A 19365-nucleotide genomic window follows, 5' to 3' on the forward strand; every position below is an offset into this window, starting at 1 on the left:
TTACATGGGTACCTGGCTCAGGCTAGGGTATATGCACAGCGTTAATGAGATGGAGGCCTTGATTAGGGCCTCAGTTGTTGCCCGTACCGTCTTAGCTAACATGAAAAAAAGGTAAGGAAAAAAAAGAAGAAGAAGACTTGAAGCGAGGAAAATTCTTGCGCCGTGAAAGCCGAGCTGGGAGGGTGTTAGCCTCGAGAGCTGCTTGTGAACTTGGCGATCCAATAAAGGCAGAGGAAAGTGATATTGAGAGACTAGACGGATCCTCCAGGGGCCTGGAACAAAGCTTTGCTTGTTCCCTTTAATCTTTACAGCAGGATGTAACCTAATATTAGGTTGCTCTCTTAGGATTTAACACGCTTTCACAATGAATGTTTATTGTATGTTGTGTACAGTATTCCTTCATCAGTTTCATGTTCGCTCTCATTCATTAGCGGGTGTGTGGATGGTATTCAGCTCGAGTGTTTGTAGAAGAGTAAGACTTTATCTAGTCAACCTGGCGTGTTTTTGGGGGTGAAAGTAAAAACTTTCTAAGCTCGAAAATCGTCAACTTATACTGTGTATTTGCACGTTAATTAATCAGTCGACTCTGTTGACGCCAAAGATCGTGTCGCAATGATGCTGAAACATCCAGACCACAATGGCTGTATGCCAAAGACCACATCACAACGATTTCATACATTTAGATGAATAGATTAGTAGATACATAAGGGTTTACTGGATTTAACAGCCTTTCGGCTAAAATGCACGGTTCAGATATTACAGATATTACAGGCCACGATACTTAATCGTTACATAATCATACAAGAGCTGAAGGTGAAATGGATATCTCCACGCTTTGATTAAGCACATCTCTGAGGTTCATATACATAGACAGTGTAGCAGATATACAGGTATGTTTACAGAGTAAATACTAAGGTTTATAGTATTATTATGCACTTGGATTGATGAATAGTTACCGTAATACAGTTGCTGACGTACCACACAGACGAACCAACAGAAAAACTGAGCTATTCCCTTGCATAGCAATACCCTTGTTCATGGATTGTTTATGACGTTCACAATAACAGGCACAGGACTGCCCTTATACCTGTCTGGACGAGCTCTGATTGGAACACTTTGGGGGGGGGGGGGGGGGGTATCTGTGACGGGAATGTGTCAGCACTTTACTGCCAAACTACCGCGTGAGCAGCCGGGGTTGGTCACAGAGGGTGGACGGATTCAGCAAGATGAGGGCCTGAATGATTGATTCTGTATGCCCCTCTTCTGCACTTTGAATAGCTGGTTCCTCTGTGTAGCTATTATTGAGGATGACTAGGCTAGGGAGGCGTTGGTGAGCTTAGGTAGAATGAAGATGGCATAGACATTCCTAAGTTCAGGTGGTGGGATGCTTAGTGATCTCAGTCGGCGGAGAAGGTACAGATGGTATGAGGAAGATTTGAAGGTAGTGTCGACATGGCTATTTTCTATTTAAACCGTCATTTATAATGACACCAGAAGTTTGAAGTCTGATTACCCGGAGGATGTCAGGGTTTAGTGTAACTCAGAAGGCTGGAGTTTGTCTACACCCCGGTTGACGTGTGTAGTCCAATCCTGAAGATGTTTGATGTTGTCCTGAAGGGCAAATACAATGTTCGTTGTTAGGTTAGTACGTCAGCGAGAGAAAAGGGAACTGAGAGAGTCGGCAGTTGTGACGACTTGTATTACGCTCGAAGCAGGACGAAACCTAAAAAGTGGAGACCACGCTGAACCTTATACACTCTCCACACCATTCACGATGAGCTAAACGCCTCCATACTCGCTTATCACTAGACTTGCTGATTCTCTAAGTAGAACGAGTGGAGAGTACTCTATCACCATATGGCTCCTTGACGTACTGGATGAGCACACTTGCCCTTACGTTAGCTGACTTATAGTAACAGAAACTGAATAGCACCTCATGCTCTCGACACCAAGCCTCGAAAAAGCCCTGCTATATGCTGTCTTAGACAGCGTCCCTGACAGGCTATCTCGAACAGGTCTCCGCCTTGGGCTTACGTTCCACCTCCAGCTCTCTGGGCTTGAACAAGTCCTGCTGTACCCAAGCAACCTAATAGATAGAATAGATTTATGATAATGGAAGTCTTTTCTCTTTACATCCTCCCACCACGTCTATAAGCACTGTTCGCTGAAGTCAGGGGAGTTGTAGGTGATGGTGATGTGTGTCTGTGTGTGTGATTTCTATTTGTGTGTTGCAGGAAGAGAAATTTACACCCGTCTTGCCCTCTGTGTGTGTGTGTGTGTGTGTGTGTGTGTGTGTGTGCGCGCGCGCGCGCGCACGCGCGTTTAGACACAAGCTGTTGGTGGTGGAGATGAACCTACGAGAAGAGGACTCATGTGAATTACGAGCATTCATAAAAATGCTGACGTTATCATTGCCATCAATGTTGTTTATCCTTTCGTTATGGTTATTGTTATGTTTATTGGCGCGGTTGAGAATGTCTGGGGAATGTTGCTCTCTCTCTCTCTCTCTCTCTCTCTCTCTCTCTCTCTCTCTCTCTCTCTCTCTCTCTCTCTCTCTCTCTCTCTCCCTCTGGTTAATTTTGCTTTGTGTAGATTCTTTTTTGTTCTGGTACATGTGTTCAAACTTAACCATTTTCTTTTATTTCATACTAACGTATTTTGAAGATGTGAGATGAGGAGAGGATGGAAGTGAGGGGAAGGAAAGAGACACAGAGAGGAAATTGAGAGGGAAGTGAAAGAGAATGAGATAGGAAAAGGAAGAAGGGGTAAAGAAAGAGAAAGAGATAAAGGAGAGAGAAAAAGAGATATAGAATGGGAGTTTTTTTTTGTATGTAAATGATGCAGTTCTGTAAAAGTAAACAAGAAGGACTTTGGAAGAATGATACTGTGGGTCGATCTGATGGTGTTGTGTGTTGAGAGGAAGCTCGAATAACAGCAAGAGTCTCTTTCGTAAAGAAATAGAGATTAGGCTGTCAGAGCAAAACACCATGTTTGGAGAGAGATGAATTAGTTGATTATAGGACGATGATAGATTGGTCGGGAGAGCATATTATTAATGATAGGTAAGAAGTATAGAAAATTATAGGCGTGAAGAGAATGCCAAACAGATGAAAGCCAAAAAAAGAAAGAGGACCTATAAAAAATATGGTAAGAGGACCAGGAGAAACGGGTTTTAAGGGAGGACTCCAGGACAATTGTTTCAACATGTACTCCTCTACATTCCCTTAAGATCTGATCACTTAAAATCCTTATTGGTTGGCGAAAAAGAATTATGATCGGGATTTGTCCATTACTCCTGACTTGTTCATTCTGTGGATTTTGCATCATGTGATTTACCCATTCCTGGGCACCTCGATTAGTTTCAGAATTAGTTAGCTTTTTGTAAAGTAATTAATGGAGCATTGCTCTGGGAACACTTGAGAGTTAATGAAGCAAGTAGAAGTTGATTTTTAAATATTTATATATATATATATATATATATATATATATATTATATTTTTATATATTATTTATATATGGTGTGTGTGTGCGTGTGGAAAAGGAAGGGCTAGAATGAACTCCTCTCTCGTCCTTATCGTGATCCCTTTGAAATTTAAAAATACTAGTGCAGAGGCGAGGAATTTCTGGACGATGCCAGCTCCCTGTTTAGCGCATTTCCTGACGACGACAGATAAATAAATTGGAATAAATTCTTGAATGCCTTAAAGTCCCCAGCTTCATTAATGCAACATTAGCGCACTATCGTGTTCCTGAATAACACTAAAGATCCCTGTAAGATGGGTGATGTGTTGTGTGTTCGGATACTATGACGAGAGGTATGATTCGAGGGTTGTTGCGTATGTTATCGTTGGGGGTTGTTGTGTGTGTGTGGTGCTGTGTGTGTGTGTGTTGTGTGTTCACAAAGCATGTGTGTGTATGTGTTCATAGGACGTGGTATGAGTCATTGGTCACTGTGTGAGATGATATCTGATCTGTGTTGTACATTCTCTGAGTGTGAGGTCTGAGGATGCTATGCGTTCCTTCAAGTGAGCTCCGATATACAGGCCCGATGTACCTCGCCTGGTTCACAGCATGCTTCCTCCATTCTTCTCTTTCATGCCCTTACCCTACGCTAACAACGGATTTTGATAGCTGTTTCACTCAACCTTTGCATAGTTCATAACTTAGCGATTGAGCTTATGACGTGTTTATAGTCAAACTGGTTTAACCCCAAGCGCTTCGTACTCCTACACGATTGGCTCGATAGGACATTGATGCAGGCATTTCACGTCCCTCCCCCGCCATCCCACCTTTAGCGATCACGGACCATAACTGGGCCTCCTGCACACCTGGTGATAACCTCAGATTCCCACCTCTGCTACCAGACATGTGACCATTAGAACCATTCACAGCCCCATGAACTCTATTGGGGACTTCAGACCCACGGCTGCCTCCAACCCCCAGCACAATCTACTCACAAGAGTTACCATGAATGACAAGTAGCACCAAAGTTCTAAGTAGCATAGCAGTGCCATAGTAACACTATAAGAATATAGTATAGCAGTAGTGAAGTTGTAGGATGTACGTGTTAGTGTGTGTGAACAAAGAAAGGGAGAAAGAAGTAGACTAGTGTAAAGTAAGTGGAGAGACCAAGGTAATACCTAGGTGCTCACCTCGATGAATGTAACACCTTCATGCACAGATGCTCCTCTTTCCTTGTCTGTTGACACAGTACAAGATAAACTTTGGAGATAAAACTTCTCGTGAATGCTTAAAGTTTCCAGCCTTCATTAATGGCAACATTAGCCGGCCACTCCGTGTTCGCTGAATAACACTAAAGATCCGCCTGCGTAGAGATGGGAGTGAGGTGTGTGTGTGTGTGGGTCGGGAACTGAACGCTTCATAGGACTGGTTTATCATTCAGCTCTAGTTGATCTAGAGATGATATACTGATCCTGATGTAATACATCTCTCCAGTTAGTTCTCATGCACGCCTCTCACCCTCCTGAATGTTTGGGCCCCGATGCCTCAAAGCCTCGTTCACTCCATCCTTCCCTCTCCATCTCTTCTTACTTTCATCCCTCTTACTCCCTCCACCATAACAACGTAGATTTTTCTGATAGTCTTTCTTCACTCATCCTTTCCATATTTCCATACCATTTAACGATAACTTAGTCATCTGTTTCAGTCAAACTGCGTTTAACTACCATAATCTGTTCTTATGCTATCATCCCTGACACGATTGGCTGTCTTTACGGTACCATTGTTCACAGGCATTTCACGTCCAACTCATCCCACCTCCTCCAACCTTTAGCATTCATGATCCAAGACTTCCCTCCTTCACAACACCATTAAGAGTGATAGACTCTCAGACTTACCCACCTTTGCATTACCAGACATTGACGTATTTCATGCACTTTTCAATGCCCTCATGAACTCTATGAGTCTCTTCAGCTCCCATCGGCTGCCATGTCATCCCCCATTCATCTCAAACACTCCACAAAGTACCGAGGGAAGTGACAAAGTAGCACAAGAAGTGACAAAGTAGCGGTAGAAGTGACAAAGTAACACTATCAAGAATAAAGTACTTGCAGTAGTGAAGTTGTATCAGAATGACAGTGTAAACTGTGTGGATGACAAAGGAGGAATGGGAGAGACAAAGTAGCACCTGGAGTGTGACAAAGTAGCAGTGGAGGTGACAAAGTAACCTGAGGTGTCTCATCCTCCGTGGAATGGAACACCTTCATCACCCAGATGCCTCCCTCCTCCCCTTGTCTCAGTTGACCACAAACTACTTTCATAATGCCCATCTGTCCACCCAACCAAGCACCCAAAATGTATACTTTTCTCGTGATATTCATTCAAAATACAATAACATCTTCGGGTAGGATAAAACTTTTTCTCCCAGACAAGTTTCGCCGTTAAAGATGAGGTGGAAGTCGGGGTCACAGACGGACAATCGGACACAAGGACCAAGCGACAGGGGGAGACACGGGGTAAATGTATTGGTGGTCTCAAGTGACGAATTACGCGGCCACCGATTTATCAGTCTGGTTCACCGGGGAGGCAAGGCCAGCGTGGCGAGAGGACTTTGGAGGGAGAACGCTTGTGTGTGTGTGTGTGTGTGTGTGTGTGTGTGTGTGTGTGTGTGTGTGGAAACAGGGGAAGTAGATTCGAACGCCAAGGATATATATATATATATATATATGTGTGGAAAGGAAGGAGAGTAAGAGGGAGACGAGAATGGTTCAGCAAGAGACAGATAGCAAGAGAAAGATAACGTACGTGAGGATTGATCAAGTGCATCAAAGGGGGGAAGACACGTGAAGTAGAGGACTAATTACTAGGGCGACAGTTTTAGGAAGCTGGGAGCAAGGTTACTTTATGTAAAGGACGCATGGCGACATTACCCTTATCTCTCTATATAAGTCCTGGAGGGTGTGACGGACGATTAAAGTAAATTATGGTCAAAAATGATATGTGGGTTGAACACTGGATAATGATGATGAAGGGGACGACTCACACACACACACACACACACACACACACACACACACACACACACACACGCAGACGTCCACAGGCCACACTGTGATCCTCTGCTCTCGTCACTACACGGTCTTGTTAACTACACCTCCCTTTATATCTCTTGGTTTTGATTGAGTTGACCCGCAAGAGGGGCGGGTTTATTGTGCTTTCCTATCCGTCCTGTGGGGGCGGCGGGGTAATGAAAGAGGATATAGAGTGCACCAAAGGAATTTGGCCTCAGTGATTAAGTTGCAAGTTGCGCCGTAAATGTCTGCAAGGATCGGAGAGGAGCGAATGAGTTTGTTTAACAACGTCGTAAGCAAACTGTTTACAGAGGTTAGGCTACAATGATTAGGTCGTATAACAAGCTGTATGATAAAATGAACTATTTGAAATAGGCAAAGTCGGGATAAATCTCTCTCTCTCTCTCTCTCTCTCTCTCTCTCTCTCTCTCTCTCTCTCTCTCTCTCTCTCTCTCTCTCTCTCTCTCTCTCTCTCTCTCTCTCTCTCTCTCTCAGTATCTGAAGTTCAGGTTCCTGACGGGGTGGGGGAAGACTGACGATGAATATGGATCACCATTAAAGAAAATGGAAATGAAACACGTCATCATGAATCAGACATTTTGTTTACATTTCTTCCATAAGTCATCTTCCGCCACCCAGCGACGTGAACCCACATCAGCAGGAGGTGCTCTGCCATGCTAACCTCTATATCGCACGTCTCCCTACATCTTTAAAGTCATGGTGCCTGAAGCTTTTGTAAGACCTAACTCAATTCTGTTGCTTTCAAATGTAATTTTCTTAGATTAAAGACAGTGTTATTCACATTTCAGACACATCGGTATTCTCGGGTGGGATATTTCTATTTCGTGATGATAGATTAGATTTACGCAATGAGCAAAAGGAATAGAAAATGTTTTTAGGGTAACATAAGAGCGTGTCTGTAACACGACCAGTTTACATATTAGTAGTCACAACACACACACACACACACACACACACACACACACACACACACACACACACACAGGCTTCCAAGCAATGCCAGTCCACAAAGAAAACCTTCAGACTTGTCCCTTTTTCATGACGAGAGGAGCCAGCCTGTTCGTCCCCACCGCCGTAGAATCTGAATTATCGTACGGGGAAAAGTTGGTCTAAGTAGGAGAGGACGTCGAAGTAGAGAGGAGGATTAAGTAGAAACTTTCCGGCACTTCTGAGATTTCGCTTTTCTTTCCCTTGGGGCTGAGAAGATGAGGTGTGGATCCTCGTTGGTGTATACGTTTTCCTTTAAGACAATGAATGACTGAGTCAGTGACCATACAATGCGTTTCTCTCTCTCTCTCTCTCTCTCTCTCTCTCTCTCTCTCTCTCTCTCTCTCTCTCTCTCTCTCTCTCTCTCTCTCCCCAAGAATTTTACTGATCGGAATCTTTATTAGATGCGACACATCGCCTGGGAATTAATCCATCATTCGCATCACTAAATTTGGCTACTCTGTCTAGGGTCGCAGTATTGTTTTGGGATCTTTAACTCCTTTACTTAAGCTTAAACATAAACTTATGTATGATATATTTCACCACTATTTACAATCCGTCGACCATCATAAACATTTGGAAATATTTCTGATTTGTTAAGTTACTCAAAGTGGCTTTTCACAAGGTCATTATTTTTCTCAATTTTTAAACAAAAAAAGCATTTTGACAGGAAAATAACACGAATGATTACCACCATTTGTTTTTTCCTTCGCATATTTATTTTTCACAAAAATAGATTGCCTTGAAAATTTTGTTATGGTTAATGTTTTTCGCGCTGACCAAGGTCTCTAGGGTCGAAATGTTGTTTTGAGAGAACGAACTCCTATAAATAAACTGGCGCAAGATACGTAGGGGTGAAGGAAGTGAAACTGTCGTAAGATATATAGGGGTGAAGGGGAGAAAGTGTCGTAAGATACACAGGGGAGAAGAAGAGAACATGTCGTAAGATATATAGGGGTGAAGGGGAGAAAGTGTCGTAAGATACACAGGGGAGAAGAAGAGAACATGTCGTAAGATATATAAGGGTGAAGGGGAGAAAGTGTCGTAAGATACATAAGGGAGAAGAAGAGAACATGTCGTAAGATATATATAGGTGTGAATAAGTGAAGCAGTCATAACATATGACTTTAGTACATGATAGTGGTGGACTGCCATCATGAAAATACATATAAAGATAGATATGAATATAAGATAAATAGATTTTTATCGGTGAAAAAGTACAAACGTGCGTCTGTTATACCGCTGCCATTCCCTACCTCCACCTGCAAACAAGGGAGACGCGATGGAGTTGGTGTAAACTGCAAGACTCAGCAAACGACGACTTTAAAGCTGTGGCGCCTGAAGTTTGCGGTGAGGTGCCAAACGCTTGCACGCACCTCTGCTGCTGCGGACGCTGAGAGAGAGAGAGAGAGAGAGAGAGAGAGAGAGAGAGAGAGAGAGAGAGAGAGAGAGAGAGAGAGAGGAATGCAAGTGGTTGTTAGGACTCAGGTGTGGAAGGGAGATGGCGGTACGTACCTCAAACAAGGATACTTCTGGTAACTACATGAGTAATAGCACTGTTTTTCTCCCATACAAAAAAGAAAGATGATACGTTCTCCAACCCTCCATGTTTTAGGGTGATGGGTCCAAGTTGGGTAGTGATTGTGTCAATATGGGTGGCGGAAAGTTATCTGAAGTGCTGGGTTCTCAAACAATGATACTTCTGGTAACTACATGAGTAATAGCACTGTTTTTCCCATATACAAAACAGAAAGATGATCCGTTCTCCAACCCTCCATGTTTTGGGGTGATGGGTCCAAGTTGGGTAGTGATTGTGTCAATATGGGTGGCGGAAAGTTATCTGAAGTGCTGGGTTCTCAAACAATGATACTTCTGGTAACTACATGGGTAATAGCACTGTTTTTCTCCCATACGAAAAAGAAAGATGATACGTTCTCCAACCCTCCATGTTTTGGGTGATGGGTCCAAGTTGGGTAGTGATTGTGTCAATATGGGTGGCGGAAAGTTATCTGAAGTGCTGGGTTCTCATCTTTTATTTCTCTCTTACCTAAACGAGAATGTGATTCGTCACATGTTGCCACTTAACTGTTGGACTTTTGATAAAAGCTTGACGCCGGGGGAACTTTTCTGATTGTGGTTGAGGGTCTTGATACGTCGATTAAACTTAACGAGTGATAGATAGAGCCGATAGAGTGGCGTTTTGGGGTAGGTGAGACGACCGACCCCACCCACACACCCACACACACCCACCCACCCACCCACACACACACACACACACACACACACACACCTTCGTCTAGTCATTCCCCTCCCTCCCTTCACTTCCCTGCACTGTATATGAAAAAGAACCTATTCACTGATCCTCAGATATACCTGGATGATGTATATGGATTCTTAAAAGGGTTTAGATGATCCGTGACCTGCGTGCCCGCTCTCAAATATCATAAAGCGTTCGTCCGCTAGATAAAGTGAAAAGTCTTATCACTCTGTGGAGTTCTTCCTTCCTCCCTCCCTCCCTCTCACCGTCTATGGCCGTGAGCGATCGGTGTGCCTACTATTACGGACCGCCAGAGCGAAGCAGACCTGGCTACTGCCACTACGGGATTAAACTCCGTTGGTAAAGAGCGCTACTTATCGGCCCCGTTTCATTCGTCAAGCTCAAATTATACCGACTAACGTTATCTTAAAAGAAGGAGGAGGAGGAGGGGGAAAAAAAAAGGTGTCAATGACATTATTATATGCACTTACCCCGCAACTAACGAGTTGCCTGTATAGCATTTTCACGCCATTCAGCCTACGTTACAGCCGAGCGGAGTAGAGCTAATGGGCAATAACTGTAGCGCTGGGGACCCCTAAGTCAGGGGGTTATAGCGGCCACCGTCCAGACATTTACGTCGTCAACAGCGTCGCAAACTCCGCTAATGACGTACGCGGCGCGTGTCTCCCGGGAGCCAGAAATAACACCTTGTTTTCATCGGCGTTATCTTTACGAGACGCCCGGTGACTTATAACGTGGGGCGAGAGGAGGAGGGGGCGCCCCGCCCCGCCCCGCCTCACACACCCCAACCTCCCCATACGACCGTCGGAGACATTGCTATTTGTTATCATAAACCATTTATCTCTCTCCCTCTCTCTCTCTCTCTCTCTCTCTCTCTCTCTCTCTCTCTCTCTCTCTCTCTCTCTCTCCACGACCGGACCGGAGAGAGAAAAGAGAGAGAGAGAGGGAGGGAGAGAAATAATCCTCCGCGTCGTTCGTCAATAAGGGTGATCTTCCGCTTTTGCGAGCAGGGTGTGAACGGCTTTGTCTACCGAGATGGTTGGCACTGAGGTGTGGGAATCATCTACCAGCGGGCAGGAGGAGGAGGAGGAGGAAGACCGTACTGCTGCTGCACGGCCGCCGTGCTCAGTACGGCGGATAATAGAGGCGGGGCGCAGTGTGCCTGGCGGTGCCTGATCCCAGCTCATGTCCTTATTGGCTTCCATCCGTTTTAGCGCCTCTTGTCTTCACGTTGGTCGGGAGTTATACTCTCTCTCTCTCTCTCTCTCTCTCTCTCTCTCTCTCTCTCTCTCTCTCTCTCTCTCTCTCTCTCTCTCTCTCTCTCTCTCTCTCATCGTGGTATGCAAGGACGTAAATGCAGGAACGATACTTAGGGAGAGACGAGGCTATTATTTCCGGCTGCTGAAGTATTGTGGTAATTTGTGTATGTGTGTGTGTTTGTGTGTGTGTGTGTGTGTGTGTGTGTGTGTGTGTGTGTGTGTGTGTGTGTGTGTTCGCCTTCATATGCGCGAACGTAGGTATGTCCAAGTGTGCGCAAATACGCGCGTCATTAATCAGAAATCTTATTTCCAGTTCGGTTGTGACTTGATGAAGATACCATAATCATCTGGGTCATTTTATATGTAATTTTTCAATTGGATGTGAAGGGAGTCTGTTGACTTAGTGTCTTTTACATTATCATTTTAGTCTCTCCTAATCCCGTGACTACCATAATGTCATTTACGATACAGGGGAGTCTCTCTCTCTCTCTCTCTCTCTCTCTCTCTCTCTCTCTCTCTCTCTCTCTCTCTCTCTCTCTCTCTCTCTCTCTCTCTCTCTCGTATAAGGCATCCGTTTTCTATTTGCGACACCATCGTCAACGTATGTCAGGTGGAACGCAACACGTCGTACGTCGGCCAATGAAGGTGGTCTGACGTGTTATCGATTCAGTGGCTTTCATCTGGGCGACGTTGTCGTTGGGCGGCTCGGCCTGACACTAGACCAGCAGGATATTGAGCAGATCTGGTCGATGCGTAGAGAATGGCTGCACCAGATCTGGTCGATGCGTAGGAAAAAGATGTACTACGGCTGCCGCCACTGCTGGACATGGTACGTAATGTTGACAAGAATGGTGAGAGATGATGGTGATTTATGGTGTGGTGGAGAGGTGGTGAGATGGTGTTGGTGATAGTGTTGGTGATAGTGGCGGTCTACTGGTGGTGATTGGAGGGACTGCGGTTGATGATAGTAAGGGTGATGAGTGTTGTGGTTTTTGGTGGAGATACTGATGGTGTGGTGGTTGGTTGTGATGGTTGTGTTGTTAAAGCTGATGGTGGAGATGGTGATGGCAATGGTGATGATGATGATGATGATGATCAGCATTAGGGCATGGGGGCACAAGGGATAAATATGGACTGTGGAGGTAATATTAATGGCTTCAACGTAGATGGCGTTCGTGTGGTGAAGGTGAGGAGGCTATACGATGAAATGCTGACATGAACAGACCGCTGGATCCTTTCGAGGCATTCTGTGATAATAGAAGAAACAGAAAGATCAGTGTAGTGAGGTTAGAAGAGCAAACAGATTGAGTTACGGAGAATTTCCCGTAAGATTCATGTGTCACTAAGGAGGAGCAAGTAGCGTCAACCACCCACCTGAAGCGAAGAAGCATTGACTAGGTCTTTTCTTAAACGTTATCACTGGCGCTGTTCTCTATTACCTTATCTAGGAAGCTCTTCAGTATACTAACAGTCCCGCTGAAGAAAGCCTTTTTGCCTCATTCGAAGTATAAAACGTTTGCCCACGGATTTGTATCCATTACTACGATTACGAAGCGATCTCAGCAGTGGATAACCGCTGGCCGAGTCCTACAACACACACACACATACGTACATACATATGAAGGAGGTGTGGGGTGGGGGATGCCAGCGTTCACCTCTACGTCACGGAGGTTTCAGGATACACATCCTGTGCCATGGACGGCGCTACAGGGTTGTGAGTCAGGTGGGGGGTAGTGTTCGGTAGATCCCCAACTCGTAGAGGTCGGTACTCCTACAACTCTCCTGTGTTGTCGATGACGACGGTACTTTACGAGGTCCTTGTGCTGGAGATGGTACTTGCGAAGTCTCCTTGTTGTAGAAGACGCTACTGACGAGGACCCCCTTGTTGTAGATAACGGTAATTACGAGTACCCGCTTGTTGTAGAAGACGGTACTTGCGAGGTCTCCTGTTGTAGAAGACGGCGTTCATGAAGTACCAGCGTTGTAGAAGACGGTGCTGACGAGGTTCTCTCGTCGTGCAAGAGACGTTACTTCTTCGGTCCACACTTCGCCGAGGACAGGAATGTAAGGGAGTGCGCTCCCGTCAAGTGAGAGGGCAAGAAGGTTGGTCTTCCGTATGCTGGAACACTCTACTTGGTCTCCTGTGCTCAGAGTTAAGGCAAGTACGTACAACACTCCACTACATACAACTCCGTCAGTGGAATGAGTTGACAACACATGACTACCCAGTTCTGCTAGTTGTGTGAGAGTTTGTGGAACGTAACAACCCAGTTCTGCTAGTTGTATGAGTTTACAACAATTGATTAATCATTCTGTCATTCGTCTGAGTCTGCAACACTTGATCACCCAACTATGACAGTCGTGTGTTTACAACACTTGATTTACCCAACTCTTACAGTCGTTGAGTTTACACCACTTGATTACATAGTTCCGCCAGCTGTGTGAGTTTACAACATTTAATTACATAGTTCCTCCACCTGTGTGAGCTTGCAACACTTGATTACCCATATGAGCTATTCGTGTGAGTTCGCGAAACGTGATCATCCAGTTTTGCCATTCGTGTTAGTTTACGAAACTTGACTATCCAGTTTTTGTCATTCGTGTGAGTTTATGAAACTTGACCATCCAGTTTTGCTATTCGTGTGAGCTGTGCCAGTTTACGGCCCATCAGTACCCAAACTCTGCCGCTAATATAAGTTCACTAACAGTATGGTTGACGGACAAAGGTTCCAGATGGTCAAAAATAATCATGATCTCGTCAAGAAGATTCTGTGAGGTGAGGATGCGCGTGGGATCACCATAAACAGAAGACTAGAAATACGAGGAACATACTGAAAAAAAATTAGCCTTCTCGAGTTAAGTTATAAGTAATGTGACGGTAAGATTTTTTTTCCCACCCTAAGAGACAGAAGACTATAGAAGATAATTTACGTCCATATGATAAGCAAAATTAAATGCTGCTTTGCCGTACGATAACACGCTGAACAAACGGGAATGAACGAGTTAGGAAGAATTCAGAGAGACTTCACGAGCCAAGATAGGATGGAAGATAGGAGCCACCTTGAGTGGCTCAAAGATCTCTAAATTCACAGCCGAAATTGATGACGAAGGAGATATATATATGTGATTGTCTACCCATGGCAGCACGTTGAACGGATAAACTCGGAAGCCTTTCAATTAGATAGGAATTGAATCATGAAGTCTGAAGGATTTTGCTTTCATTTTTGTGTACGCTGAAAGGATGTGGGTAACTGGATGCCCTTAATCAAGATCATGTCATTAACGCTACATACCCTCTAGCCTAAGCCAGGTACCCACTTACTCAACCAGGCCTTAGGGGAGGATGAACAGCTGGGTTAACTGTGGACCGGCTGTTCGCGACTAGGATTCGAACCTGCGTGGGCTCAACCCCAGCGCGGCCCGTGAATGCAAGGTCAGCAACGCTAACCGTTGTACCACAGAGGTCTAAGAAAGTCAGTGAAATAGACGAGAAAAAAAGAAAAGGTATATACGCGAGTCATGCAAAAATGGTAGTTTGACTATTCAATGTAACTACCGGGAAATATAAGAGACATGGATGGTACAAGTACATTTCAAAAGAAGATTCAACAAATGGTTGAACTCAGGTTATGGTGAACCCAGGATAGGTGATAACACAATATGGTAGACGGTAAAGAGAAAACAGCACCATTCATTGACCAAGACTTGGGATAAACGCTGACCGTTAACCCTCCCTTTTGACGAAATCACACACACACACACACACACACACACACACACACACACACACACACACACACACACACAACCCACACACACCCACACACACATACCCACACACTCACACCTACTGCCACACCCTGAGTATTGCCCCAGGCAAGCAAGACGGTCCCCCATCCCCAGCACCACATATCACCAAGTGGTTTCCTTTACAGATAAAATAGCCACTAAGACGGCGAGCGTCCAGCCAGCGCTCGGCCACACTGGACAAGAGTCCTATGGACGCTCGCTTAACAGTAGATCAGCGTCCGCTGAGCTTGCTTTCTACCTCAGTGCGAGGATATGAGAGATTTATACTGGCCGTAGATCGCCAGAGATGATGGTGGAAGATTCTTCGTGTGTGTGTGTGTGTGTGTGTGTGTGTGTGTGTGTGTGTGTGTGTGTGTGTGCTATATCTGGATTTTTGCTTTAAGTGATTAATGATTTATTTCTTTCTAGATGGCGACATATATGATTGTTTATGTCTTAGTATCCTCGTGATATATATATATATATATATATATATATATATATATATATATATATATATATATATATATATATATATCTTTCTTTCTTTCAAACTATTCGCCATTTCCCGCGTTAGCGAGGTAGCGTTAAGAACAGAGGACTGGGCCTTTGTGGAATATCCTCACCTGGCCCCCTTCTCTGTTCCTTCTTTTGGAAAATTAAAAAAAAAAACGAGAGGGGAGGATTTCCAGCTCCCCGCTCCCTCCCCTTTTGGTCGCCTTCTACGACACGCAGGGAATACGTGGGAAGTATTCTTAATCCCCTATCCCTAGGGATAATATATATATATATATATATATTTATATATATATATATATATATATATATATATATATATATATATATATATATATACTTTAATATTTTAGGGTCGCCAAGGCAATCATCCTTCTAGATTTCCAAGCGTCAGCTGTACAATGGCCACGTCGCTGGATGGGATCCCCGCCCCACAGGTGACGGTGACGCCCCTAAGCAACACCTCCCTGACGGTGTCGTGGGTCCTGGAGGACTCCGTGAAGTATGACATCCTACGGTACGTCGTGCAAGCCTCCACCATCAGTTACCCACCCCAACAGCTGGAGTGTCTCAGCCGGCCGGCCCTGTCCATGCAATGTGAGGTGGGTCATGCAATGTGAGGTGGGTCATGCAATGTGAGGTGGGTCACGAGACATTAGGGTGGGTTTCTGAGGGAACTGTTGTGTATCTGATGTTATTTCACACACACACAGGTGGGTCATCAATGAGTGGTATCAATTTGCGATGTGAGGTGGGTATGCAGGTGGTCAGCAATGTGATACATTTAGGTTGCATGCATAGGTCATGCATCGATGGTCATGCAATGTGATGGTCATGCAACGAGGCACACAATGCATAACATAGGGCATCGATGTATTTCACACACACACACACACACACACACACACACACCTAATCTAATGGCACTTGTAAAGTTAATCATTCCTTTATATCTTCGACCCATGAATTTCGTTACGCCCTTAATTCTTAAGTAATGGTAAACTAAGGTTCCATAACTCATGTAGTCCTCCACTGTAATGTGATATATGACGAAAGAAAAACAAAGGCATGATATTAACGCAAACTCGAAGAACAAAAATTGATATTCAGTTCTCAGGCGTAATATAACACAGGTACTCAAGCTTAAACTTTAACTCATGACAGTGATAAAACGAGGTACTTAAGACACTCTGAACCCCAAATTGCTGGTAAACTGAGGTATGTACAAACTCATAAACCCAAGAGAGATTAAACCAAAATACTTAAAAGGCCCAGAATTTACGGTAAGTAGTAAACCAAGTAAGTAAACCAAGAAACGTGCGGTAAACCTAGGTATTTCAACGCCCTTAAACCCAAGGCAGTGGTAAACCAAGAAACGTGCGGTAAACCAAGGTATCTAGACACCCTTAAACCCAAGGGGGTGGTAAACCAAGAAACGTGCGGTAAACCAAGGTATTTTAACACCCTTAAACCCAAGGCAGTGGTAAACCAAGGTAGTTAGACACTCTTAAACCCAACGAACTGGCAAACCAAGACACTTATAGACACCCTTGAGCCTAGAACGTGTTAAACCAGAGATTTCAGGAGTCCAACACTGATAGAAAACGTAACGAACAGACGACCATTTCTACCGTCAGCTGAGGGACTTGACGCCGTACGGCAAGTACAAGGTGGCTGTCCAGGCGTGCGACAAGGTCGGGTGTGGGGCCCGTGCTGTTCTGGTGGCCTCGACCGCCTCCACCTCCGCCGACGCCGCCTCCTCCTCCTCCTCCAACGCCTCCTTCACCCTGGTCTTCCTTGTGTTTCTCTTCATGCTGTTGGTCACCTGCCTCGCTGCCAACTACGACATTTTTTGCCTCTTGCGCAAGTATGATGGTTTATGTCATTCATATATATATATATATATATATATATATATATATATATATATATATATATATATATATATATATATATATATATATATATATGATAATGATTGTTTAGTTGTTTTCGAAACATGATATTACTTTTGCAGTTGACGCAAACAAACATACATGGACCTATATGTAAACACACACACACACACACACACACACACACACACACACACGATACAAAAAAGATATACGCATCAGTATATACAAGTGCCACACTCTCTGAGACCAGACATGCGTACTTTCAGGAATGATTGCATGGGGGGTCGGTTCCGTAGACTTCTTGATCGAGGCAACACCCGCTTCAGGAACCTGGGTAAGACCTAACCTATTCCCTTGCCCTCTCTGGGCAGTCTCTACTCTCGTGCTCATACTTACACCTCCCTACATACACGCGCTCCACTCTCTATCCACTCTCCTGCAAAATCCAGTGACGTTCATTCATGATATATTATCCCAGGACCACTTCATATGGAAAGAGTCCTGCTGTTACACAGGAGCTTTCTAAAAGGCTCATGCAGCCCAAGGTTGCGCTGCTTCCAGTAGCATGAGAATGCAGATTTCTTTAGGGTAAGAAGCTCTTTAACGAGAGAGTAATACTAATGATACAACCTTATCCAAGGGGACTTTTTACGCGCTGTGTGACTTCGTTGTAAAGCGAGTATATATATATATATATATATATATATATATATATATATATATATATATATATATATATATATATATATATATATATATATATCATTAGGTGTGAGTTAACTTACCATTCTTAAGCATATACCTTCTTTTTAGTCACTAGGTCATAAAGACACAATTCTCTCCACATGGCGTTCCAGAATCGTCATTAGACATAGTGTCCATAAGCCACGCTCCGATAGCACGCGATTTCTTCACGACCGCTGAATGCCAGGGAAACACGACAACGTACCAGAATACCGAACTCAAGACGTTTGGAGGAAACTTAGACGTTTTCCAAACGTTTAGATCAATCTCGCCATATCCCACTGTGGTCTGACAGAAACCCTTATATGACCTCTGTAATTCCTCTGCCACCACCGCGCGGTGTAGATAAACTAACGAGTCGCTTGATAACTGACTTCAACTCATCAATTATCCCCATTCACGCGTGTGTGTGTGTGTGTGTGTGTGTGTGTCTGTGTGTGTGTGTGTGTTCTTACGAGTAATGCTAAGTACCAGCGAGAGACCTGATTCCTTCTTTGTTCTCTTCACGCAGGGAGGGCGCAGACTCCGCAGGAGGAGCCGCTGAGACTCAGGAGCATGCGCTCGGTAAGTAGAGGAGAGAGAGAGAGAGAGAGAGAGAGAGAGAGAGAGAGAGAGAGAGAGAGAGAGAGAGAGAGAGAGAGAGACCTTAGCAAGTGACGCTACATTTTCCCACATCGCTGCATCGCACGACTCTCTTCCCTCAGACTGTGATTGCTGCACCATCCGATGAGATCGTACCTGCTGAGCTTTCTGCTCCGCCGCGTGCGGGAAACGGCGCTCCTGCCGCCGCCGCCGGCGGCACTGCTGCTGCAACCCTGTCTGACAGCCCTCCACCCTACCACACTGTCCACCCGGCAGGGTCTTGCAACGTGGGTCTTCTGTATGTAGAGGTCCACTCTCAGAGCCAAGTGGCTTCTCCTCAGTGTGACGACAAGCAAATGGCTTCTCCCCAGTGTGAGGACAAGCCAATTTCTGCTCCCCAGTGTGACAATAGGCAAGTGGTTTCTCCCCAGTGTGATGACAAGGAAATGATTTCTCCCCAGTGTGAGGACAGGCGAACTTCTACTCCCCAGTGTGACAATAAGCAAGTGGCTTCTCCCCAGTGTGAAGACAAGGATTTGGTTTCTCCCCAGTGTGAGGACAGGCGAACTTCTTCTCCCCAGTGTGACGATAAGCAAGTGGTTTCACCCCAGTGTGATGACAAGCAAGTGGTTTCTCCCCAGTGCGACGGCAAACCAGTAGCTTCTCCCCAGTGTGACGGCAAAGCTGCACCGTCTCCCCAGTGTGACGACAAGCAAGTTACTTCTCCCCAGTGTGACGACAAGCAAGTGGTTTCTCCCCAG

The 19365-nt window shown here is 44.8% G+C and overlaps 1 protein-coding gene across 3 annotated transcripts in view; it reads left to right on the forward strand.

Annotated features, from left to right (window-relative positions):
* Positions 1–19365, forward strand: part of LOC139751752 (uncharacterized) — a 397676-nt gene that overhangs the window by 377865 nt on the left and 446 nt on the right. For 2 of the 3 annotated variants that reach the window (XM_071667300.1, XM_071667301.1), the window contains exons 3-7: positions 15734–15982; positions 17018–17247; positions 17545–17612; positions 18534–18586; positions 18727–19365. The exon at positions 18727–19365 is cut by the window's right edge and continues 446 nt beyond it. In XM_071667300.1, the coding sequence (XP_071523401.1) occupies positions 15734–15982; positions 17018–17247; positions 17545–17612; positions 18534–18586; positions 18727–19365 (1239 nt within the window). The remainder of the gene's footprint in view (positions 1–15733; positions 15983–17017; positions 17248–17544; positions 17613–18533; positions 18587–18726) is intronic. The other variant, XM_071667302.1, reaches the window with a different exon arrangement.

Source organism: Panulirus ornatus, chromosome 12, assembly GCF_036320965.1.
Source record: "Panulirus ornatus isolate Po-2019 chromosome 12, ASM3632096v1, whole genome shotgun sequence".
NCBI lineage: Eukaryota > Metazoa > Arthropoda > Malacostraca > Decapoda > Palinuridae > Panulirus > Panulirus ornatus.